Source organism: Hemitrygon akajei, chromosome 8 (assembly GCF_048418815.1).
Source record: "Hemitrygon akajei chromosome 8, sHemAka1.3, whole genome shotgun sequence".
Classification (NCBI taxonomy): Eukaryota; Metazoa; Chordata; class Chondrichthyes; order Myliobatiformes; family Dasyatidae; genus Hemitrygon; species Hemitrygon akajei.
In genome coordinates this window covers 12648948-12676021 of record NC_133131.1, presented here as the reverse complement: position 1 = coordinate 12676021, position 27074 = coordinate 12648948, and the positions used below count along the sequence as shown (strand labels likewise).

Sequence of the window (27074 nt, the reverse complement as noted above, 5' to 3'; positions counted from 1 at the left end):
ATCTTTTTTAAGTCTTCCTGTTTAACCATCCAGGGACCCAAACAGTGAGGTAGTGATTCACTTGGAACTTTCTCCAATCTAGCCCATTGCACTTGTGCTCACAATGTGCTCTCCTCTATTAGGAAAAGTCAAATGCAAACTAGGTGGCCACTTTAGGGAGCATTCTGCAGAGCTTCCAACTCGATATACTTTCATTCTCTGTCCAACTTACTCAATGATCCCTCTATCTGTGACCCAACACAAGCTTGAGGAAAAACACCTCACCTTCCAACAGGGCAGATAGCAGCCCTCCCGACACAGCACTGAATTCACCAGTTCTAACGGGTTGTATGAGAACTGGCCACATCATGACACAGTAAAAGGCTCTGGGGTGTAAAACTTCCTAATCCAGCTATGACAGGTACTAAAGCTATTCCACAAAATGTCTTACAGGGAATAATGCTGTGCACTCTATATTATGATCTGAAATCTTACTTTGGGGAAATGAAATCCGGCACGGAGGAGCTTCTTTTGTGCATTTGTTGTGGCACTTTAATCTAAGAGGAAAGCAAAATACAGTACCAAAATGCATTCAAATTTCAAAACTGAGGTAAGCAAAAGCTTTCATTGATCCTTAACAACAATTCAACAGGAAGAATGGAAACAAGGGACTTGCCATGAATATTTTATGAATGAAAGCTGCTGATGCCTATAGGATATCTTGTTTGAAGAAACATCCTGGCACTTACCTTCAATATTGCCGCTGATCCTTTATATGAGCTCATCACTTCAATTTGAAACATTTGAAGATTAATTTTTGACTGATTATACTTAACAAAAACTCGTTAGAAATAGTATCTTTCCTTAATGAATGTTTCTGCAAAATTTACTTTTAGGAAATGAATATATTCAGATTTGAAAACTAAGCACTCACAAAATTTGTCCATTTGCTTTTACCAACCCCCTCCCAAAAAAAATCACATATTCTGCAGATGATGTGTGATTAAAGATTAATATTTATTCTTGAGAGCATGTCACCGATGTGGCTTGGTCCAGCCTTTATTAGAAGTCCAGTGCTGGATGGATATCAGTGGCAGACACTGATGAAGATTGCTACCTTCAACACACACAAAATGTTGATGGAACTCAGCAGGCCAGGCAGCACCTATGGACAAAAGTACAGTCCAACAAAGAAGTTGACTGCACTTTTGTCCATAGATGCTGCCTGGCCTGCTGAGTTCCTCCAGCATTTTGTGTGTGCTGCCTGGATTTCCAGCATCTGCAGATTTTCTCTTGTTTGTGGTTCAACTGCTACCTTGCTACCCAGGCAAAGATTAGATTAGCCAAAGCAAAGATCAGGGATTAAATTTGTGTTGTTTATTTACTTTATTTAGAGATACAATGCCAAACAGCCCTTTCAGGCCCAATGAGTCGTGCTGCCCAGCAACCCACCTATTTAACACTAGCCTAATCATAGAACAAATTACAATGACCAATTAACCGACTAACCGTATGTCTTAGGACTGTGGAAGGAAACAGTAGCACCTGGGGAAAACACACACAGTCACAGGGAGAACACACAAACTCCTTACAGATGGCATTGGAATTGAACTCTGAACTCCAGTGCCTTGAACTGTAATAGTGTCACGCTAACTGCTACACTACCATGGCACCCCAACTAACTTGACCAGCTATTGTCAGAAAACAGATGTTTATTCAGGTCGCATCATTCATTATGTAGAGTTGGGTGCTTGTCTGTGGCACTAGTTTATATAGTTATCAGTATAACTGCTCCAGTAGGACCTACCTACAGTGTTTGCACTTCACACCGAACATCATATTTTTTTGACAAACTTGACATGTCTGCGAAAGCCAGGATTTTGTTGAAAACCTGGAAACAAATATTCAATAGGTCTTTTAGTCCAAGAAAAGCAAAATTATTCACAGCTAAGTGGATTACCGGTTCATTCAAGGAAAAAAAAACTGATGCGCAATTTTTGTTAAAAGGCAAATAAAAAAATCACATGATGCACTTACACTGTCTAATAATAAGCAATTTTATCTTCTTTGAATGTGATGCAGCTGTGTGTTAGTGAATCTCTAGACTAGGGGTTCCCAACATTTTTAAGCCATAGACCACTGGTCTAGAGATTCACCCATTTTTGAGTCCACTAACACACAACTCCATTTTAATGATAACATGTTCTAAAACTTCAAAAACCACCACCTCCGCTATAATAACTACAATATCCTTCTCCTTGGTGGATACAAATGAGAAGTATTTATTTATGTATGATTCCTATGATTCCACACACAGATTGCAATTTGGGATACTAATGGAACCCACTATTTACCTGGTTTCTTTTCGCCCTTAAAATGTTTTGTAATTTTCTGTAGTCTTATGTCTACTAATAGTCCCTCCTTGTCTACTTAATTTCTCTTTCTAAGTGTCCTCTATACTTTCTATACTCCTGAAATGGCCTTCCTCCCCACCACTACTTTTAGTTCCTATATCTGCCACATGCTTCTTATTTCATTCTTTACCTAGCCCTCAATGTTTCTTGCTGTACAAATCTTTCATTCTCCTGGACAGTCATTAGGTCTGGTTTCTCATCCTTTCACTTTTGACTGATTCTCACCTGTACTTTTAAGTAGCTGTTTCAAGTCTACTTCTTCCAGGACGTGTCCTGTGACATCAAAGTCAGCCTTCTCCCAATTCAGGATTTTAACATCAGGATCATCCTTACCCCTTTCCATAACTTTTAAGTTATGAAACTTGTATGACTTGAAACTTACATGATCATTCCCTCTATAATGTTCTCCCATGAACTCTCCAACCACTTGCCCTTCTAAGTGCAGATGCAGTGCTACACCCGCTGTATTAATGTTATCTGCATATGGACTCAAATGCTCTCTATAATCACTTCAAAAAATTCCACTACTCCTCCCCAACAAAAGCCTTTCAATGGAGGCCTTGCAATGCCATCTCCTCTTTTACATTTCACTGCCCACTCCTATATCATGCCTGAAGTGTCAAATCATCTCCAAGTGTATATAAGAAAACATAATTGGTTCCATCAAAATAAATACCACTACAGTAGAAGTTGCAAGTTGTACTTCCAATGAATTACATTGCCAAAATGTTTTCCTAGAAAGCTGCAAGACCCAACCTCATGTTTCCACAAGAAAACCTGATTTCAAATGTCTTCTTAAGTTAGTGGCAGTTCCAATAGGCAAGGAGAGGATATTGCAGAACCCAGTTTCACTTAATAGCTATTAATGAGGCAATGATCTGCTCTGCTTTGGTATGGAGATTGAGATCATTATATTTTACCATTATATTCTACATCTGCCCCTCTTTGTTGGAGACAGATGTACGGGTTGTAAATGAAGTGCAAGATTACATAAAGTAAGAACTGATGTTATTGCACTGAACATTTTAAAAAGCAGAAAATGTTTATGTGTTTCTCACGTCACATACCTATGTGTAATAGAAAGCCCAAAATCCCTGTGTTGCATCTGAGGGGATCCTCGTGGTACATGTAATGAATCTGTAATTGAAAAGATCAGATAAATGTATTTTTAAAACAATTAAAACTGTCACAGAGTTAACAAAATGTTAAACATAAAAATAATCCAAATTATACATGATTATATCATACAAGGCAAATTTTGCCTTGTAGGATCATTATGAACATACTTATTTAGAAGTACATTTTTAAACTCTAAAATTAATGTATATGAAACACCAACTATTTCCAACAGGTTTAACAGATCACTGAAGTCCAGGTACTGAACAAATTTTGGGGTAATTGTACTAAAAAGCTCCATGCATAAAATACATTATAAAATAAATCTCCAATAAAAAAGTGGCTGGTAAAAATAATTATAAAATTGCACATAAAAAAAACTTTCTACACAGAACAGCTTTTGTCAAAGTAAAATATAATGGGTAGTCTAAAGTAACCACACATCTGCAATAAAGCATTTGAAATACTCAGCAATTCAGACAAGGTAACATTTTGTGGATAAATAGTTAATGTTTCAGGAGAACTGTGGCAGAGGGACACCAAGCTGAATGAAGCCTGCATGGCTTTAAAAATTGCATGGTCACAGAGAATCATGCTGGGTGCTAATGCAATGAACAGACTTGAGGACAGTCTAGTTCGTATTTTGCCATTATATAGGATACCAACACTAAGACTATCATGATGAAGAGATTAATAAAAGGACTTATGCAAGTATCAAATACAGTATATGGCCAAACACAAAACAAGACATCAACTATATTACAAACCATATCAAAAATTTGCTTTACAAGATTATAATCAATAAACACAAGGCTCATGTGCTCAACACCTGAACTTTATAATTGAGCAATGAAGGTTGAAAACTATTTCCAAATACACTGTGTAAAAACTGCAAAATTAATGTTTTTCCTAATATCTTCCCACTGAGCCTTGAATGGCAAGGTTCTATGGTACTGCCAGTACATTCACTCTGTCAGCCAATCTTTATATACAGGCACAGGCATGGACATTGGATTTATCCTTTCATATGTCACATCATGACCACTAAGCCCATTTATGTGTCTTTTCACTTTGTGCCCAGAACCAACATGGGCTGTATACTGGTTAATGCTCCTCCTCCTTTCCAGCCCATTAACAACTACTCTCTTCAGTCAGCAGCAAAGAATCAGCCTGCTGAGACTATCCTAATCCAAATACAGGAATATTTAAACAAAATAATTTAGAAAAAAAAATACTAAGTACTGGTTTTACCATATGATTATAAAAGGGACACACTCTCTTAAGCTGATCCAGTGAACTACTGAACCGTAGAGATTAAAATGCTGTGAACAATGTTGTGATAACTGACTTAGTGGCAGGGAAACACTACAAGTAATCTTGCTGGTTCTGAAATGCTGAGTTAAAAGCAGTCTGCACTCCTTCCATTACTATTAGCCAGTTACCTCAGCAAATTAAGTTTGTGAACTCTAGTAATGACTAAATCAAGATTAGCTATAAAAACCCAGTCTGCACCAAGGCTCACAGATATATTTTTAAAAATGCTTTGAATCTAAGTTATCATAGAAAGTGAAAGAGTGGAGATAAAATTGTGGTAAAATAGAAATTAGCAAAAAGGGGAACAATGAAAAAACCCTCCAAATCTGAATTTACAGAATGCACAATAATAAAGTGTTTGCTATTATTTTCTCCAATGATAAAGAGAATGAAAAATAATGAATTTTTATGGTTCTTTTTCTTTTTGGCAGCTGAATAAATTATTCTATGTGTTTAAAAAGAAAGTGGCAAGATGAATCATAATAGCTCTCCAAGATGTCTCAGTCAGTTCTTACTGTTTGGGCCAATAAGTGAAGTGATGTTGTTAAATTTAACAACTGTACTAATTAAGTACAAAGGGTTTCTGTACTTGATGCAAGATACAAAAGCAGCAAGTTACTGCATACAAAAATTAGGCATCGTCATTCTCAAGTAATAGAGCTGGCAACAAAGAGCAAAAGTTCTACTAACAATTTAATTTATTGTTGGTGTTTTACTATAGTTGTAGAGGGGGAAAAAAAAATCAGCAAACGTATGACAGGGACTTTTCACAGGGCATCAAGCACTTGATCCAAGTAGTCCATATGGTGCTTACTCTCCACCCCAGCCAACTCCCATTGTTCTTCATCTAAATTTATCCAAAGTCCTCGATTCTCTTCTTCCTAATGTTTGTGCAGTATCCGCTCAAATGCATCAGCACTTGTGTACTCCAACCCCTTCCTGCAAGCTCCACACATTCACAATCTTTGCATGAAGACATTTTTCCTCATTCAGTCCTAAATGACATACACCATATATTAAGACTATAAACTCTAAATAGACTCCAAAGTCAGGTGATACATCCTGTATTTACATATTCAAGCTCTCCAAGAATTTTGTGTTTCAATGAGGTAATTTCTCATTCTTTAAATTAAAAAAATGGAGACCCAATCAACTAGATTTTCACCCCATCTAACAGAGCCACCATTCCTGAAACCAATCTGGTAAGTTTTCACTGTATTCCCTCTATGGCAAATATCTTTTATTAAGTAGGGTGACTAGAATTACATACAATACTATATAGAATACTAGTAACCTTTACTAATAAGGATCAACATTTTCATTGTCTAAAAATATCTTCAGCTTCCCTCTTTTCTCTTTCAAAGTGGATAATCTTACATTTTTCCATCTGTCGCTCGGCATGACCACATCCAGTTAAAGCCTCATTGCATCTTCATCACTTGCTTATTTTCCCACTTAGATTTGTATCAGTAGGAACCTCGAAAATTTCACATTTTGTCCCGTCAGCCAGATCATCAATATAAATTTTGAATGACCGGAGCAATCCCTGTAGAACCCCAGCAGTTACTTTCTTCCAACTGAAAACGCACTGATTTAGAAACACCAGGAATTGTAGGTGCTCAAATCTGGAGCACTAATCTGACGGAGGAACTCAGCAGGTCGGGAGCAGAGCAGAAATTGTCAATATTTTGTGTTGAAACCTGCATCAGTGCTTGTAAGCTGTTCTTACTCAGTTTTGTACTCTCCCTCCCTCTGACTTTCCTCAGCTATATCCATATATATGAAACCTGGGGACTTGCCATTGGTTCTGTACCAAAGATGGCATAAAGTCAGAAACAGGAGCTGACTACCCAACCCAAACTCACTTGGTTCTGATTACATTTGGGGAGTCATGTCAGGTCAGCTTTCAGAAAACACTCAAAATCATTTGGCTGGATTGGTGCCAAAAATTAATTTGCTAGTCTTGGCACTTGACTGGTCATGATGGCGGAAGGGCAAGTAGTGATGAGGAAGCAGGGAGTGTGCAGAACTTAGATTGGGAGAATTGGCAAATATGTGGCAGATGTAATATAATCACACACTTTGGTAGAAGAAATAAAGGCACAGACTATTTTCTAAACAGGGAGAAAATACAGGTTGACATTCTAAATTGGAGGAAGGCCAATTTTGATGGTATCAGAAGGGAACTGGCAGGTGTGGTTTCTGAAAAAGATGTGGTAATTGGGAGGCTTTCAAAAGTGAAATTTTGGGAGTACAGAATTTGTATGTTCCTGTCAGAATAAAAGGTAAGAATAAAAGTTTTAGGAAACCTTGACTTTCAAGATATATTTAAACCCTGGATAAGAAAAAAGCAGGTACATGGCAAGTAGGAACAAATGAGGTATTTGAGGAATGTAAGAAATGCAAGAGGACACTTAAGGAGGAAACCAGGAGGGCTAAAAGAAGGCATGAGGTTGCTCTAGCAGACAAGGTGAAGGACGTCTTGCCTGAAGGGTCTCAGCCCGAAACATCGACTGTGCTCTTTTCCATAGATGCTGCCTGGCCTGCTGAGTTCCTCCAGTATTTTATGTGAATTTGATTAACATTTTTTATATGATTATTCTTTCAAATCCTGCCCAATTTGACAGACAGAGGCATTACATACAAACAACTACATGATGGTCATATTTTAAACACTTCAACTTATTTTTCCCCCCCAAGCTTCTTGCTCTCGTGTTTCCTCCCAAACAAAAGAAGGCTTATGTTGTTCAGCTATGTACTTTCTTCAAGTCAGTGGTGGGTACGAAGACATTCCCACCACAAGAAACAGCCACAGCTGGAGAAAGTCAACAAGGGTTTCCACGTGAAATCACCTTTGAAGGTGAAGTGAGATTATCAGCCTGTGCAAGAGGAGTGGCCACAAGACTCTCTACTTGTTGATGAATGTCCAGTGGCTAAGTGTACATGAAGGAGTCATCCAGTTGAACTCAGTCAGGAGTTAAGCAGGCGCAAAGATTGCAGAGCATTAAATATTATGGCTGCAGCTAGCCGTTATGTATTAAGCAGATGTCAGGTCAGATAATGCATTATCAATACAAGTTAGTTTTGTGCACCCAATGCAACCATGGACTGCATTATACAAATCACTGAGGCATGGGTACAATTAGACAGTTGCTGGTTCTTTACAACACTATATGGATAATCTAAATTATTGAAAGGCACTTGGGCTGCTCACACCTCTGACAGTGATTTGCTTAAGAACCGTATTAGTCACACCATTTGTACAAGCTTAGTCGCTTTCTCAGCTACACTGCAAAACGGTTATATGAGAAAGGAAGTGCAATTAATTATGTTTTCAAACATGATGAAAATAGACATGAGACATGCTTCATTAAATGTTTCATTAAAAACATATGATTTGAATCAATTCTGCATCAATTAGGTTCAAATATTTGGCTACAGATGAGTTCCCTAGTCATTCCATCCACTTAGATAAGTCATGCAAGAGAAAAATACAAGCATGCCATGCAGCAATATGGCACAAAAGCAAACTAATCTGGTAAATGCAAAGCTTCCAGACATAAAGCATGGCTCAGCAGCATAACTAATGTTTAAATACCAACTTTTAGGAGAACTGTGGTCATCAGATGCACAAGGTGTTGAGGGAAGACAGTAAGAACTTCCAATAGATGGAGGAAAGAAAGGCCTACATGGTAATAAGGGGGATCGGGTCACGATATCATCACAGTTGGTGCCACTGCCATTGATGTTCAGATTGAGAAAAAACTTGTTTTTCTTACCGAACCTAGGAAGGAAAAAAAAATGTACAAGCAGTTACAATGAGAGGCAGAATAAACAGCATGAAATAATCATAACTGCAAAGCAAGTCACAAATTCTATTAGCATTAGCAGTAACATTAAGACTATTAATGGAATAGTTATGTGATAACCTTTTGACAAAGTGGCTAGGTGTCGAGGTATTTTCTGTGTGGCTTATGGGGCAAATTCTATATATTCCAGCACCCTTAACCACTTGAATATACACTCAGTGGCCACTTTATTAGGTACACCTGTACACCTACTCATTAATGGAAATACCTAATCAGCCAATCATGTAGCAGCAACTCATTGCACAAAAAGCATGTTAACATGGTCAGACCAAACATCAGAATGGAGTAGAAATGTGATCTAAGTGACTCTGACTGTGGAATGATTTCTGGTGACAGACAAGATGGTTGGAATATCACAGAAACTGCTGACCTCCTGGGATTTTCAAGCACAACTGTTCTACCTACTAAGTGCTGACCATTCTACTTACCAATGATCATGACCATAATTTATATAATACTAAAGGCCGATGGCAAACAGACACATGAGGTACTGATTTCTGCTATCACCAAACAAGAAACAGCTTGAAGTCTTTCAAGTCACGGTCAGGGATTTCAATCAGGCTTGTTTGAAGAAATTTCTGCTCAATTATCATCAACATACCACCTGCAGCACCAGGGGTCCCAATACACTCAACCACTGCTATACCATGATTAGGTGTGCCTAGACCAGATTTCCAGAAATCTGAATACTTGGTTGTCTTCCTTCTACCTGCGTACAGGCAGATGCTAAAGAGCAAGGCTCCAGAAGCAAGGACAATGAAGAGGTGGTCGTGGGGGGCAGAGGAGTGGCTAAGGGATTGCTTTGAGTCAGTGGAGTGGGCCATGTCAAAGACTAGGAGGATCTGAACGAATACACCACAGTTGTCAGACTTCATAAAGAACAGCTGAAGATGAGTGTGTCCACACAAAATCATTCAGAGTCTTCCCCTACCAGAAGCCCTGGATGAACCATGAGTACTGAGGGACAGATCGGGAGGATTCACATCAAGTGACCAAGCAAAATACAAGTGATCCAGGTACGATCTCTAGAAAGCCATCTCATGTGCAAACTGACAATTCTGGACCAAACTTGAATCACTGAAGGTTGTTTTGACAGCCGTGGCAGGGCTTGAATGCTATCACCTATATAGTGAAACCAAGCAAAATAGGTGATAAGGATTTGCTCTGAGATGAGCTCAATGCTTTCCATGCTCGCTTTGACCATTAAAATATAGAGGCACCTTCACAAACTCCCACAGCCCCCAGTGACCCTGTGATTTCCGCCTCTGAAGACAAGATGAGAGCATCCTTCAGGTGGATAAACACGCGGAAAGCATCCAGCCCAGACAGGGTATCTGGCCTAGTACTGAAGACCTGTGCTGATCAACTGGCTGGAGTGTTTACCGATATCATTAACCTCTTGTTTTGGCAATCTGAGGAACCCACATGCTTTAAACAGGCTTCGGTTATACTAGTGGCTACAAATAATGTGCCAACCTACATCAATGACAATCATCTAGTAGCATTTACATCCACTATGATGAAATGCTTTGGGAGTTTGGTAATGAAACCTATCAACTTCTGCCTGAGAAGCAACTTAGATCCCCTCCAATTTGCCTACTGTCACAGATCATCAGCAGATACCATTCTCTTCACTCAACTCTGGAACATCTGAAGAATGAAGATACATACATCAGAATGCTCTTCATTGACTACAGCTTTGCATTCAATTCTATCATCCCTTAAAACTAATTAATAAGCTTCAAGAACTTGGCCTCAATATCTCCTTGTGTAACTAGATCCTTAATTTCCTCACTTGCAGACACCAGTCAGTTCGGATTGGCAACAACATCTCCTCCACAATCTCCATGAGCACAGGTACACCTGTGTACTTATCCCCCTGCTCTATTTGATTTATACTTATGACTGTGAGATGAAGCACAGCTTGAATGCCATATTTCTGTTTGCTGATGACACCATTGTCATTGGCTGAATCAAAGGTAGTGATGAATCAGCATGTAGGAGAGAGAATAAAGTATGGCTGAGTGATGCCACAACAACCACTTCTCACTCAATGCTAGCAAAACAAAGGAGCTGAATATTGACTTCAGGAGGATGAAACCGGAGGTCCATGAGCAAGCCATCATCAGGGGATCAAGAACCTCAAGTTCCTTGGTGTTATCAGGGGATCAGGAACCTTAAGTTCCTTGGTGTTATCAGAGGATCTGTCCTGGGTCCAGCATGTAAATGCCATTACAAAGAAAGCACAAAAACACCTCTACTTTCTTAGAAGTTTGTGAATATTTGGCATGTCATCTAAAACTATGGCAAACTTTTATAAATGTGCGGTGGTTGTGGACTTGCTTTTTAGAACTCTACAACTCATTTGCTGGATATTTATTGCTTATATATTTATTGTTATTATTTTAGTATTTTTCTCATTTTGTATTAGCACAGTTTGTTGTCTTTTGCACATTGGTTGTTGTCCATCCTATTGGGGATTCTATTGTGTTTCTTCTATTTACTGTGAATCCTCTCAAGAAAATGAATTTCAGGGATGTATACGGTGATAGATACTCTATGTACTTTGCTAATAAATTTACTTTGAACAGTCTCTAGTTTACAGCGCAGTGTGAAAAACAAAAACATCCAGTTCTGTGGGTGAGAGGTCAGAGGAGAATGTGCAGACTGGTTCAATCTGACAGGAAGGCAATAGTAACTCAAGTAACCACGTGTTACAACAATGATGTGCAGAACAGCATCTCTAAACACACGTGTAAACCTTGAAGTGGATAAGCTGCAGCAGCAGAAGAGCTAACTGGATTTGACTCCTGTACCTATTAAAGTGGCCACTGCATGTGATTTTAAGTGTAACACAGCTGTCAATTCTTTCAATATATGCATCTACTGTAAACTGAAACTGAAGAATTGATACTTGGAAAGAGGATCGGCATACATTAGGTAAATAAAGCAACGGACTGTGCTGAGTGTGGTTGACTGAAGATAATAAGCTCTATAAATATGATGGACAGGAACATTATTGCTTACAAGGAAATTTTATTATGAATAAAACTCGGCTACTGTTAATTGCAGGAATTCTTGCAAAATGAAAGCAACTTGTCATTTGTTCAATCAATTTATTTAAAAAACTACCCGTCATTCAATGTTATTCAATTAAAATTCCACCCAGTCATTAGACTCAAAATAAAACAAATAAATGTTACGGTTTTAATAACTCCTGTGCTTTCTGGATAGTGATCTAGAATCGATACCTTGGTCAATTTCCCCCTGTAGCACAAGAACAAAAAGGCTGTGATAAGGAAGCCTGTTTCTGACTGTGAATGAAACATTATGATTTTGTGGCCGAATCTGCTAATAAAAATGATTGATTATTTAAATGATCAAAAATTTTTCTACTGATTTTTGATAATCTTGAATCTAGATCTTTGGAGGTCTGAAATGAAAACTATGTTGTTAGAAATTAGCAATATTCTTTGAATATAACACCAGACAAGGTATTACACAAGCACTTTGGCCAAACTCCAATTCTCATCCAAAAGCAGAATGCATGAACTTTAAACTCTGTTTTGTGGAGTATTATACCATTTTTTCCTCCACAACTTTTTCTTACCAATCAGAACATTTAGTATTTACTTAAAAAACCTGTATATCTTCCTCTACACTATCCAGAAATTAACATTAAAGGGCCGATGTGAGCAACTTGGTCCTAATTAATTTTGCTGAAAGGTCATGTGCTTGAATCAACTTTATTCCCCTCTTCATTGATGCTATCTGATTTCTGATATTTAACTTTTATTGACTCTTTCTTCTTAGGGTTAATAGAAACTATTATGAACTTCAAATACAGTAAGAAATTGAAAAAAATATGGACAGCTGTTAGCATCAGGCAGTCTTACTTCACTCCTCCCAATACAGCTCCACCTAACAGACATTATCTTAGGTCATTGTCACAAAGAAAACTAATTCAGCTCAACCAATCATTAACAAAGTTTGAGTGAAACTTGTGAAAAACTAACATTTCAAAATTATAACACAATTTTAGAGTTACAAACAATGCAATAGAACAGGTTTAATAATTACAAAAATGAAAAATTAAAAGCAAAGCTAAACTAGCAGTTCATTTGTTTAAGAGAATGGCAAATATTAGCAGATAACTGTTCATTTGTCTTCCTTGCATGCTAAAAGGTATGTACTTTCTTAAGAGAGAAAAATTGCAAATTGAAAGGTACCCACTATTAACTTGAGTTCCAACCATTTTTTAGACTTAGCCTGTGTGCAAAAGGCACTTAAACAGATTCTCAAAGCAAACTTATCTTCAATTAAATTTTAAACCAGTTATTCAGAACCTACAAAAACTTAATAGATCTTCCTAGCCAGTTTTTGATCTAGAAAGCCATGTAATTGGCATTAATTAAAAAGTCACTGCAATTGCATATAGATGAACCCATTTGTTGCAATGAAGCAAGCTGTACTAGTTGATTAAAACAGATAAATTTAACTTACTTAATTGCTGGTACCTCATCTATTCTATTGCCCAGTTGAGATTCATGAGATTTACTTCTGGTAAGTCCTGAGAAAGCAGGAAAAAGTTGAATAAGTTTCCGTGAAGGTGGTGGTGGAGTTCGTGGTGGTTTAAATCTATTTTTCTTCTTTGCTGGAGGAGTAGCCGGTGGTGTAGTTGTAATGGTTTGAGCTCCAGACATTCGTCGACCTGGTTGAGGGGACTGTGAAAAGGGGTCTACTAAATTATCTGACCGACTTGGCAAGTACACATAATCCGAAGTAGGAATAACTGAAACAGAGACTGAACGTGGTTGTGGATGAATTAGTCTGGGAACAGGTGAAGGACTGTGTGGCAGTCTGGAGCCAACAGAAAACATCAACTCTGGAGGTGGTACGGGGTTGCTTTCTCGTCTTGTTTCAGTTGAAGTCCAAAGAACAGCATCATCTTGTAACTCTCCACCTGTTCAAAAGTAAAGTCAAAGACAAAAGTATTTATCAATTCAGAAACAGTACCTTTAAAGTTCCTTGGTTCACACCAAATTCATGGTGACAAAAAATTTAAATTTGAATAAGGGTAATAATGAAAAATTATGAAGCAACATTTACTATTCCCCAATTCAAGGGTTCCCAACCTTTTTATGCCATGGACCCCTATCATTAACCAAGGGATCCATGGACCTCAGGTTGGGAACCCCTGCTCTAAGCAGACAGATAATTAGACAGATATCAAATTATAATTGACACTTACTAAATTCACAAATTAAGACATTTCATAACTTTGTCCTAGACTTGTTAATTTAGAAGATTTTATTGTTTTCGGGAAGAGCAAAGAAGGAAAATATGAGATCAGTCATTAAGAATAAAACAAATCGATGCAAAAAAATAAGTAAACCATTCAAATTTGATGGACAGAATGACCAATTTCATTGCTTTTAACAATTCTTGACTTTGAATCACTTAGTTAAATTAGCCAAAAATGTGTTTCTTAATCATAAATGACAATAATGACCTGTCTGTATTGAATTAGCTAATCAAAGCCTAAATTTCAATTGGTAAGCTGCAATAATTTCATATTCAATGGTTGAATTCATACCTTTGAGAGACAGTGATCATAACATGATAAAATTCACCCTGCAGTTTAACAGGAGAAAATAAAATCGGATGTATTGGCATTACAGTGTAGTAAAGGGAATTACAGGGGTATGAGAGAGAGGAGCTGGGCAAAGTTGAATGGAAAAGGAAACCAGCAGGATGACGGCAGAACAGTGGCTGATGTTTCGGGGGAAACTTGGAAAGGACAGAAAAGATGCATCCCAAAGAAGAAAAAATATTGTATAGGGAGGATGAGGCAACTGTAGCTGACAAGGGAAGACAAAGACAGCATAAAAGAAAAAGAGAGGACATGTAATATAGCAAAATTTAGTGGGAAGGTAGAAGATTGGGAAACTTTTAAAAGCCAAGACAGCAACTAAAAAAAGCCATAAGGAGAGAAAAGATTAAATATGAAGGTAAGCTAACCAATAATATTATAAAGGATACAAAAAGATTTTTCAGATATATAAAGAGTAAAAGAGATGAGAGTGGATATCGGACCACTGGAAAATGATGTTAGAGAGGTAGTAATGAGTGACAAAGAAATGGTGGACAAACTTAATAAGTATTTTGCGTCAATCTTCACTGTAGAAGGCACTAACGAAATGCCAGAAATACGAGAGTGTCAGGACGCAGAATTAAGTGACATTGCTATGACAAGGAGGAGGTGACAAATCTTGGGAAGCTGCTAAGTCTGAAGGTAAATAAATCACCTGGACCAGATGGACTACACCCCAGGGTTCTGAAAGAGATAGCAGAAGAGGTTGTAGAGACATTAGCAATGATCTTTCAAGAATCGCTAGATTCTGGAATGGTTCCAGAGGACTGGAAAATTGCAAATGTCACTCCAATTTTTAAGAAGAGGGATGCAGAAGAAAGGAAATCATAGGCCAGTTAACCTGACTTCAGTGGTTGGGAAGATACTGGAGTTCATTATTAAGAATGAGGTTTTGGGGTACTTGGAGGCACATGGTAAAACAGACCAAGGTCAGCATGGATTTATAAAGGGGAAATATTGCCTGGCAAATCTGTTGGAATTTTTTGAGGAAATAACAGACAGGATAGACAAAGGAGAGTCAGTGGACGTTGCCTATTTGGATTTTCAGAAGGCATTTGACAAGGTGTCGCACATGAGACTGCTTAACACAATAAGCCAATAGTATTACAGAAAACGTACAAGCCTGGACAGAAGATTGGCTGACTGGTAGGAGGCAAAGAGTGGGAATAAATGGGGCTTTTTCTGATTGGCTGCTGGTGACTACTGGTATGCTACAATGGTCGGTGTTTGGACCGCTTACTTCTTTTCACATTGTAGATTAGTGATTTAGATGAAGGAATTGCAGCTTTGTTGCCATGCTTGCAGACGATACAATGACAGGTGAAGGGGCGGATAGTGTCCAGGAAGCAGGGTGTCTGCAAAAGGACTTAGGTTGGGGGAATGGACAAAGAAGTGGTAGATGGAATATAGTGTAGGGAAGTCCATTAATCATGCACTTTGGCGGAAGGAATAAAGGTATGGACTGTTTTCTAAACGGAGATAAAATTCAAAAAAGTCAGGGTGCAAAGGGACCCCCCCTCAGGATTCCTTGAAGGTTAACTTACAGGTTGAGTTGGTGGTAAGGAAGGCAAATGCAATGTTAGCATTAATTTTGAGAGACTAGAATACAAAAGTAAGAATGTAATATAAGGCATTGGTCAGATTGCCCTTGGAATATTGTTTTGGGCCCCTTATCTAAGAAAAGGTGTGCTGGCATTGGAGAGGGTCCAAAGGTGTTTCACAAGAATGATGCCAAGAATGAACGGGCTAACATATGAGGAGCATTTGATGGCTCTGGACCTGTACTCACTGGAGTTCAGAAGAATGAGGTGGGAATCTCATTGAAACCTATTGAATATTGAAAGGCCTAGATAGAATGGATGTTTCCTATAGTAGAGGAGTCTATGACCAGAAGGCACAGCCTCAGAATTGAGAGATGTCCATTTAGGACAGAGAGGAGGAAAAAAGTTCTTTACCCAGAGGGTTATGAATCTGTGGAATTAATTACCTCAAACAGCCATACAGATCAAGTCATTTGGGTATATTTAAAGCAGAGACTGATTGGTTCTTGATTAATCAAGGAGTCAAAGTTTACAGGTAGAAGGCAGGAGAATGAGATTGAGAGGGATAATAAATCAGCCATGATGAAATGGCTTAGCACACTCGATGGGCTGAATGTCCTAATTCTGCTCTTATGTTTTATGGGCTTAATCCAGAATCCCTGTTGTTCTTCAGTGATTTCTGCTTCAATCTTTATGCAAATTTATCTTGGTTACTCCTCCCCATCTACAATGTGCAATAAACTGATAAGTGACTTTTTACTTTCAGCATTAAAATGCCTAACAATAGAATGTTGTGAAAATGAATACACAACCCCACTTTAAAGGCCTTAAGATTTAGGAAGAAATAACTACCGGTACTATTTAAACAATTCTGGTACCATGTTAAGGTGGTTAATTCATGGTTAGAATAATAAAATGTCAATTTTATATCCCATCATAAAATCATAAATAATGTTCATATTGTATAATGTGATAAAATATATGCTAGTGTCTGCAGTTTTGTCTTTTACCAGACTTTATATCGTAAGTAATACATTTTGAAGCTAATGTACATAACATCCACCCATCTTAAATTAAACTGTTAGATTTTGTAAAAATTATAAACCTTGGATTTATTTCAAATTTGAAAGATACACTAAGTACTGTAAACAAGTTACAAAACTGTTAATGAACAGTAAGACAAGAGGGAATATGAAGAATAAATTTCAATATGAATGGCATTGACTACTGGAATACAGACAGTGGCAGACTCGTTCAATTGTCCATTCCACTCATTTCCTGATTGGAGACTTAGCAAAACAATACCTCCCATCCTGGAAAGAAGGGGTTTCCAGACTACATGGGAACTTATGTTTTTTATTAGCCAGCCAAGCTGGTTTTATTATGCCACTCCACCCTATGAAAAACAACAACTAAAGGATTCAGATAACAAGCCACATCAAAATGAAAAGTCGCAAAACTGAATGACACGTGACACATTCCTGTAAAGTTTCTTCGGAATAAAGCACTGAAACAAATATTTACTACAGGGAAGAAACTACAGTACATTATATCACAAAGCCCACACAAGATAATTAAAACAAGCATCATTCATTCTAGAGAAAGAAAAATGGAAGTTGTTTTAAAACCTCATAACAATTTAGGAGACTCACTCAAGATTTCATGCTTCTCTTGTAATCAATCTGTCACAAATCATTTACGAGCTATACAGGAATAATTACCAGAATCATTTATACTTCTTAAACACGAGAGGGCAGCATTCAATCGGCAACACTCCTCAGGGTTAGCTCCATATCTCTTCATGGCTTCACAGACTTTAGTATCCGACATACTCAGCAAGATATCTAGTGTTAGGTTATCTGGAATCTCCTGGAGCAGAACAAAATATAAATTTCAGAGTTGAACTCGGAACATTACAAAGGCATTCATTCTTATAGAAACTCAGCTACATTTTACTAGGAATTTCATATGAGTTCTTTTCCAAAACAAAATCAGCAAGAAGGTTTTCCCTTTGAGTTATTCAGCTCAGTTATACCCAGATAAGAAAAGTGACCACAAAGAGGAATAAAGAAAGCAGCAGACTGCCCCAAAATTATCACCCTACATAAAGCTGCATCACTAAGTCACCAATTTATGGGAATTCACTTCAATCGAAGTTTGGTACTGATGTTTAAGAATGCAGGAAGTAAATTCCATGTTCCGTCCCAGTGTAATGCCAGTCATTTCATTTCCAGTAATGCAGCCCTTAACACCAGATGAAGGGAACAATCAGGAGGCAAAACTTGAATGACCTCACCTCACATGTCTCAGCAGCCCAGATAATGCAGCACATTTTTTTTAAATACATAAAGGCTTCCAGTCTGAGTAAAATAGTTTGAGAATTGTGTGGAAGCCTTTAAAAAAGAAACCAGATTGAGAAGACTACTTGAGGCTGAGTGCTGTTCTGCTTCAAATCCATGTTTTATGAAACTGGCATTAGCCACCAATGACATTTTAAAAATTAAATTCTATAAATTCTCAACATTCCCTGGCATCTGCATATCCTGCTTTCAGTTAGTGAAACACAGAGAGAAGCAGAATTTCAGGCTTACACTAGAAAAATGGAAGTGATAGCTATTTCACATACATGCCATAGGCCTTGGGAGTATAATATTTCATGATAAAATGCAAAATGCTTTCCAAGGCACAGTATGCTACAGACTAAATAATTGTAAATAGGGTTAGTTCAGATGGTTTAGCTTAGATCAATTAATTCAGTTTTGATTACTGGGTGATTGGCATAGATGACACAATCTGTGTTGGATGATTGCAATATAAAGCTCTAAAGGATGCACATTCCAAAACATTTTACATTAGTGTATCATTTTACATTGGTCAGGGATCCCTCATGCAAGATATCATCTGAGTTTGCAACTGCAGCATGCAGTCTTTAGAACAAAACTTAGGCATGCAAGACAAAAATAAACCTAACAATTCCCCTTCAAAATAACTCAATAAATTGATTTAAGCTGCATATAATAGTAAAACCAACTTTATTTTTTTTAAATATACTGTCATTCTGTCCTTTGTTTCATCCAAATAGGTGGACATCAAGGAAAACTAAAGCTGAACTGTACAGAATTCAGACCTTCAATCTATTTCATATTTACTTTTGTCCTATTATATGAAATTTACAAGGTATATGTAAACTACTCAGGCCAACTTATCAATAACACAAGGTACTATGCTGAGAAAAGGACCAGCAAAACTGAAGGTTGAATGGCATTAAGTTCAAGATTCCCTGGCCATTTTGTAGAATTTTTATGCCAATCATGTGCATGATAACCACAAAAAAATTGGTCACATTTTAATAACAATGCAAACTAAACAGTACTGTGCAAAAGTTTTAGGCACATATATAAATGGCTAGGGTACCTGTATTTGTCAACTTAGAGTGGACAGCTGGCAGGAGCAAAGGATATTAGAAACGGCAAGGTGGAGCACTGTGGGAGGGGTGTGGGACAGGTAGCAGAGAAGGAGTGCCAGGAAAGCAGGGTGGCGCATTAGGGTACAGGCACATCTAGCCCTGACACACCAGGCAAGGTCATTTGATTCCAAACAATTTGTTTATTGATCATTACAGAATGTCTTTCTGGTGCATCTCATTCTCTCCCCTCTCCCTTCCCCGTTCCATGACTCCTTCCCACTCTCAGTCCATAATAGAGACCCATGTCAGAATAATACTTATCATTACTCAAATACGTCATGAAATATGTTTTTGTGGCAGCAGTACAGTGAAATACATAAAATTACTACAGTATTGTGCAAAAGTCTTAGGAACACTAGCTACTGTGTATATATGCAGCTAAGACTATTACACGGTATTGTATATGGTACACTGACTACATGCACCAATCAATAGCTCCAAAAATCTACAGTTACATAATATTCCATGAGCTCTTTGATTATTTTATCAACACTATCTCTCTCAGCTATCTACAAATGTAAATTTTCCACACCAAAGTTGGATTTTTAAATACTTGTAGTGATTTCAGGCTTTTGTATCTTCTGTCCGATAGGAGCAGGGAAAAGTGAGAATGTCCAGAGTGGTAAGGATATTTGAATCATCTTGGCCTCTTTACCAAGACGGCAAGAAGTGTAGGCTGAGTTCATGGAGGGGAGGATAATGTCAGTGATGTGCTGCTGAGCAGTATTTATAACTTTCTGCACTTCTTGAGGTCACAGGCAGAGCAGTTGACATATCAAGCTGTGATGCATTCAGATAGGATGCTTTCTATGGTTAATCAGCAAAAACTGATGAAGATCAAAGGGAACATGTCGAATTCCTTTAGCCTCCTGAGAAACCAGAAGCACTAGAGAGCATTTTGGCCACGGCATCTACATGGTTGACCAGAAGGGCTATTGGTGATGTTCACTCCAAGGAACTTGAAGCCTTCAATCCTCTTGACCTCAGCACCTCTGAAGTTCGAGTTTAATTGTCATTCAACCATGCATGAATACCCACGTATACAGCCAAGTGAAACAGTGTTACTCTGCCAGCAAGGTGCAAAACACAGTACTAACAGTCATACACAGCACAAGGCACATATTGCACATATAAAATATCAGTAAAATACAGTCACACAGAAAAAAAGTCTAAATCCCTGATTCTATGAATGTTGCAACAGTAGAACACAACACTTTTAAAATTAAATTCCTCCATGTTATCATTTCAGAGGACCTCACCTGGGCTCAGCACATAAGTGCAACTATGAATAAAGCACTGCAGAGCCTCTACTTCCTGAAGAGTTTGCGAAGATTTATCACAACATCTATAACTCTGACTAATTTCTATGTAGATAGATGAGTGGTGGAGAGGATATTAACTGGCTGAATCACAGCCTGGTATGGAAACATCAATGACCTGGAAAGGAAAATCCTACAAAAAGTAGTGGATATGGACCTGTCCAAATTCTGACACCCCACTTCTGCATGGCTGCAAACAGGCAAGTGCGGCTTGAGGCCTAGTCCTTGCTATGACTAAGGTCCTGCAGCTCTTCCACTGTCCATACGCACCATTCACCAATAAGCCAGGTTACTGGACTTGCAGCATTCCACATTAACAATGTCCAATTGAGTCTTGTGATCACAAGAATAGTGACTAAAACCACCACTCGTTGTTACAAATCAAAAGTGTTTGTACCCCCTCCTGCCTGAAGTCAACGGCCAACTCTTTTGTTTTGCAGATATTGAGGGAAAGATGTTGTTATGACACCAAGTCAAGAGGCTCCCTGTTATCTTCCTAATTTCTGACTTATCTTTATTTGAGATTCAGCACACTATGGTGGTGTCATATGCAAACTTGTAGATGGAATTAGAGCACAATCTGGCCATGCAATTTTGAGTATGTTGGGAGTAGAGAAGGGGACTGAAGTCAAAGCCTCGTGGGTCCCAACTCTGAGAATAATCATGGCAGAGGTGTTGCTGCCTATTCCAACTGACTGTGGTCTGTTGGTCAGGAACTCAAGGATCCAATTGCAAAGGTGGCAGCGCCTCCACTTTGTTAGAAGTTTGCAAAGATTCAGTATGTCATCTAAAACCTTGACAAACTTCTATCACTGTGTGGTAGAAAGTATACTGATTGGTTGCATCACAGCCTTGTACTGAAATAGCAACGCCCTTGAAAGGAAAAGCCTACAAAAAGTAGTGGGCACAGCCCTATCCATAACGGGCAAAGCGCTCCCCATCCATGAGCACATCTACAGTGAATGCAGTCGCAGGACAGCAGCATTCATTATCAAGGACCCACACCATCCAGGTCACGCTCTCTTCTTGCTACTGCCATCAGGAAGGTGGTACAGAAGCCTCAGAACCCACATGACCAGGTTCAGGATTATTAATTACCCTATAATTATCAGGCTCTTCAACAGGAAGGGATGACTTCACATGCCCCACACTGAACCATTCCCACAACCTATGCACTCTCTTTCAAGGACTCTGTAACTCATTTTCTCAATATTTATTACTTATTTATTATTACTTAGTTTTTCCATTTTACAGTTTGTTGCACATTGGTTGTTGTCTGTCCTTTTAGGAGCAGTTTTTCACAGATTCTATTATGCTTCTTGTATTTACTGTGAATGCCCGCAAGAAACTGAACCTCAGGGACATTTGAATATGGAACATATATGAACTTTGATAATAAATTTAATTTGAACTTTGAACATAAAGCAGAATGATGTGCAATTATGCTAATTAGGGCTATGTTGTTGGGGAAATAGCTTTTTCCCTAGATCATAGTAGAGGAGAATGGTTAAGATGAGTGAGGAAACATTTAAAGGAGATCAGCAGGGTAAATAATTTGTACAGAAGATGATAGTTATCTGGAATAAAGCTTCCTGAGGAGGTGGTAAAGACAAATGGAATTATAACAATTAAAAGACATTTTGTTAGGTACTTAGAAAAGAAAGGCATAGAGGGATATGGGCCTAATGCAAGAAAATGGATTACTCGGTATCCAGGGGGGATTGGTTCCAGGACCCCCCGCAGATACCAATATCCGCGGATGCTCAAGTCTCTTATATAAAACGGCATAGTATTTGCATATAACCTACACACATCCTCCCATATACTTTAAATCATCTCTAAATTACTTATAATATCTAATACAATGTAAATGCTATGTAAATATATTGTTTAGCGAATAATGACAAGAAAAAAAAGTCTGTACATGTTCAGTACAAATGCAACCATCGTAGCTCTTCTGGGAATGCTGATGCTGATTCTCCCATGATCTTTAAGTTCTTGAGGCAGTAGCACTTTACATAGCCAGCCAGCCAGCCATCCCATACTAGCCTTAAACTCCTTCCTCTCGCTCACAACACAAGTAGCGAGCGAACAGGACGCGAGGCGAACAATGCTCAAACAACGAGTGCTGGAGAGAGACTGAGGATCTGGGAAATGGTGGGAGACTACTGCAGGGTATGCCTACACATTACCTCATTCGCGTGGATTCAATGTAGCGCTCGGCAAATTCAAGTTTTGCTTTTTGAAACTTTCTGGAATTTTTTTTCAAATATTTTCAATCTGCGGATACAGACGGCCGACTGTACTTAGACATGCATTATATCAGCATGGAAGAGATGGGATGAGAGAGCTCTTTTCTGTGCTGTATGATCCTATGATGAGCTGTAAATGTGACAATGCCTTTGTCACCAAACTTAAAAGTACAGAATGTCAAATTACTTTTTTTAAAATAATTTTAAATAAAATTATTTTTTTAAACTTCAATGATTCATCTACATAAATTTATTTTTGCAGTGCTTAAATTGCTCAATGTATTTTCTCTGTCTCTCCTGAATAGCTTTCCAGTTTCTGATCAAAATAAACTAATGGAACATTTAAGCAACACACACACAAAATGCTGGTGGAACGCAGCAGGCCAGGCAGCATCTATAGGAAGAAGCGCTGTCCATGTTTTGGGCCGAGACCCTTCGTCAGGACTAACTGAAAGGAAAGATAGTAAGAGATTTAAAAGTAGGAGGGGGAGGGCAAAATGCAAAATGATAGGAGAAGACCGGAGGGGGTGGGTGAAGCTGAGAGCCGGAAAGGTGATTGGCAAAAGGGATACAGAGATAGAGAAGGGAAAGGATCATGGGACGAGAGGCCTAGGGAGAAAGAGAGGGGGAGGGGAGCACCAGAGGGAGATGGAGAACAGGCAGAGTGATGGGCAGAAAGAGAGAGTTAAAAGGAGGGGGGGAAATGCTAAATATATCAGGGATGGGGTAAGAAGGGGAGGAGGGGCATTAACGGAAGTTACAGAAGTCAATGTTCATGCCATCAGGTTGGAGGCTACCCAGCCAGTATATAAGGTGTTGTTCCTCCAATCTGAGCGTGGCTTCATCTTGACAGTAGAGGAGGCCATGAATAGACATATCAGAATGGGAGTGGGATGTGGAATTAAAATGTATGGCCACTGGGAGATACTGCTTTCTCTGGCGGACAGAGCGTAGGTGTTCAGCAAAATGGTCTCCCAGTCTGCGTCGGGTCTCACCAATATATAAAAGGCCAGACCGGGAGCACTGGACGCAGTATACCACACCAGCCGACTCACAGGTGAAGTGTCGCCTTATCTGGGGCCCTGAACGGTGGTGAGGAAGGAAGTGTAAGGGCAAGTGTAGCACTTGTTCCATGGCCTCCTCTACCCTAACTCATACATCGTTGGAATGTAGGAGGAAACAGGAGCACCCAGATGAAACCCACACAGTCACGGGAAGATCACAGAAACTTAGAAAACCTACACACAATATAGGCCCTTCGGCCCACAAAGCTATGCCGAACATGTTCTTACCTTAGAAATTACCTAGGGTTACCCATAGCCCTCTATTTTTCTGAGCCCCATGTACCTGGCCAGAAGACTCTTAAAAGACCCTATCGTATCTGCCTCCACCACAGTCGCCATATTTACAACAGCCTTTGTACACCACAGTTCCTGTACCCTACCATCCTTTCCCTGCCTCATTGGAATAAAACTATGCAAAACTCCACACAAGTATCCCCTGAACATTTGCCACATTTCTTCTGTACATTTCCCTGAGAACACCTGTTCCCAAATTATGCTTCCAAGTTCCTGCCTGATAGCTTCATATTTCCCCTTACTACAATTAAACACATTCCTAACTTGTCTGTTCTTATTGTGATCACTATCTCCAAAATGCTCTCCTACTGAGAGATCTGACACCTGACTAGGTTCATTTCCAATACCAATCAAGTGCAGCCTCTCCTCTTATAGGCTTATCCTCTTATTGTGTCAGGAAACCTTCCTGAACACACCTAACAAACTCCACACCATCTAATCCCCTTCATCTTGGGTTGCCTGGGTTGGGGAGCATGCCTTATGAGAATAGGTTGAGTGAACTCGGCCTTTTCTCCTTGGAGCGACGGAGGATGAGAGGTGATTTGATAGAGGTGTATAAGATGATGAGAGGCATTGATCATGTGGATAGTCAAAGGCTTTTTCCCAGGGCTGAAATGGCTGACAGGGAACAGTTTTAAGATGCTTGGAAGGGTTTTAAGATGTCAGGGGTAAGATTTTTACGCAGAGAGTGGTGAGTGCGTCGAATGGGCTGCCAGCAATGGTGGTGGAGGCAGATACGATAGGGTTTTTTAAGAGACTCCTGGGTAGATACGTGGAGCTTAGAAAAATAGAGGGCTATGGGTAACTCTAGGTAATTTCTAAAGAAAGTACATGTTCGGCACAGCTTTGTGTGCCAAAGGGCCTGTATTGTGCTGTAGGTTTTCTATGTTTCTACTATCACGGATGGTGGCAAAGCAGCAATGGCTGGAATTACTGGAAACAATTTGGGAGGCGCAGGATAGATGCATCCCAAAGACGTATTCTAAAGGCAGGATGACACAACTGCAGTTGACACGAGAACAGACAGACATACTTTATTGATCCCAAGGGAAATTGGGTTTTGTTACAGCCGCACCAACCAAGAATAGTGAAGAAATATAGCAATATAAAACCATAAATAATTAAATAATAAGTTAATCATGCCAAGTGGAAACAAGTCCAGGACCAGCCTAATGCCTCAGGGTGTCTGACACTCCAAGGGAGGAGTTGTAAAGTTTGATGGCCACAGGTAGGCCACAGGTCTACCTGTGACAAAAGACAAAACCAATATAAAAGTAAAAGAGAGGGCTATAATAGAGAAAAAAGATTAGTTTGAAGTTAGATGATTGGGAAGCTTTTAAAAACAAACAGAAGGTAACTAAAAAGTAATACAGAAACAAAAGATAGAATGTGAAGGTAAGCTAGCTAATAATATTAAAGTTTCTCCAGATATCTAAAATGTAAAAGAGAGGAGAGAGTAAACATTGGACCACGGGAAAATGATGCTGGAAGGTAGTAATGGAGGTCAAGGAATTGGCGGATGAACTGAATTAGTATTTTGCATCAGTTTCTGTCACCATTCTTTTAAATATACATACAGAATATACAGTATTTACAATTGTCTCTATCAATTACACAGGTCCTTTATTTGTTAACTACCTAGCCAAATGACAGACTTCAATTTAAAGAATTCTGAGCTATTTGGTCAATTATACATGTCCATTTCATTACTTACCTAAATCTCAGTTTCTACAGTGGAATATTGAAAACCATACCCAGCATTAAATGACCCACCAAGTGTCGTGAGGAACTATGGTTACTATGAAGATGTATTGTTGTTTAGTTTACATATATGGAGACAATGAATAATATTTTTTCAAAATAAATTATCAAAATCGAAGATTATCTCATCATCAAGGCCTCTGAACCTGTGTTGAAAAGGGGGAGAGAAAACTTCAATAGGATTGCTGAATAGTAACCAGGATCTACTGTCATCACATGGAACTCAAACAAAAACATGCATTTTGTGGTGACTCCCAACAATTATTAAATAAACCTATTGTTGGTGGTCTGTTCCATCAAGTGAAGAATAAATCCATTCTTTCAGCAATGCCCCTCCTTGCAAGAGATGCCAAAGGATCATTAGCTTGAGTCAATTGTTTAAGGAAATCTTTGGGAAATAAGATTGAAGACAAAATAAAACCCTGAAGGTTTGATTTCCACAAATGTTAATGCTAAATATAAATACTGCACAAGTGTGTATTAAACCTAGCAATGCTGCGCAACTGATCGAGATTTAAACTTATTTACAATGGCTGGAAAACAACACAAAAGCAAATAATTAAAAGATTATATTTACACGAGGATGATGACCTTGGTCTAAGAGGCTCAGACAGAGTTTGGGATCTGCAGCCAATCCCCATGACACACGACAAATGAAACTAAATCGGGAGAAACCAGAGGCGTTTTTTTTCCCAGCTTTTACACTCATGCTTTACATATGTGGCAGCTTAAAATAAAACCCGTCAACATGATCCCTTCAAGCCTGGCTTTAAAATGATTACTCTGATATTCGGTCAATGCTTGACCATCATTCATTATTGACACTAGATGGTTTATTTATCCCTCATCTGATGTAATAATCCAATGTACAATTGAATCTTTTGAAACAGAATTTTCCACTGAAAGAGTGCCATCTTCTCCAAAGATTGAATAGATGAAATAAGCAGTGGCAATAACCCATATGATAGTTTGACTTTGAATGTTAAAGTGTGTAACATCTTTGGAAAGAAATAAAGAGTCGACATTTCAGCC

At 38.6% G+C, this 27074-nt stretch overlaps 1 protein-coding gene across 3 annotated transcripts in view; it reads right to left on the bottom strand.

Moving 5' to 3' along the window:
- The window catches only part of LOC140731644 (kinase suppressor of Ras 1-like), a 182242-nt gene that overhangs the window by 39249 nt on the left and 115919 nt on the right, over nucleotides 1-27074 (bottom strand). For all 3 annotated transcript variants that reach the window (XM_073053264.1, XM_073053265.1, XM_073053266.1), the window contains exons 3-8: nucleotides 17608-17755; nucleotides 13196-13655; nucleotides 8426-8607; nucleotides 3461-3530; nucleotides 1787-1870; nucleotides 475-536 (exon numbers count right to left, since the gene is read on the bottom strand). In XM_073053264.1, the coding sequence (XP_072909365.1) occupies nucleotides 475-536; nucleotides 1787-1870; nucleotides 3461-3530; nucleotides 8426-8607; nucleotides 13196-13655; nucleotides 17608-17755 (1006 nt within the window). The remainder of the gene's footprint in view (nucleotides 1-474; nucleotides 537-1786; nucleotides 1871-3460; nucleotides 3531-8425; nucleotides 8608-13195; nucleotides 13656-17607; nucleotides 17756-27074) is intronic.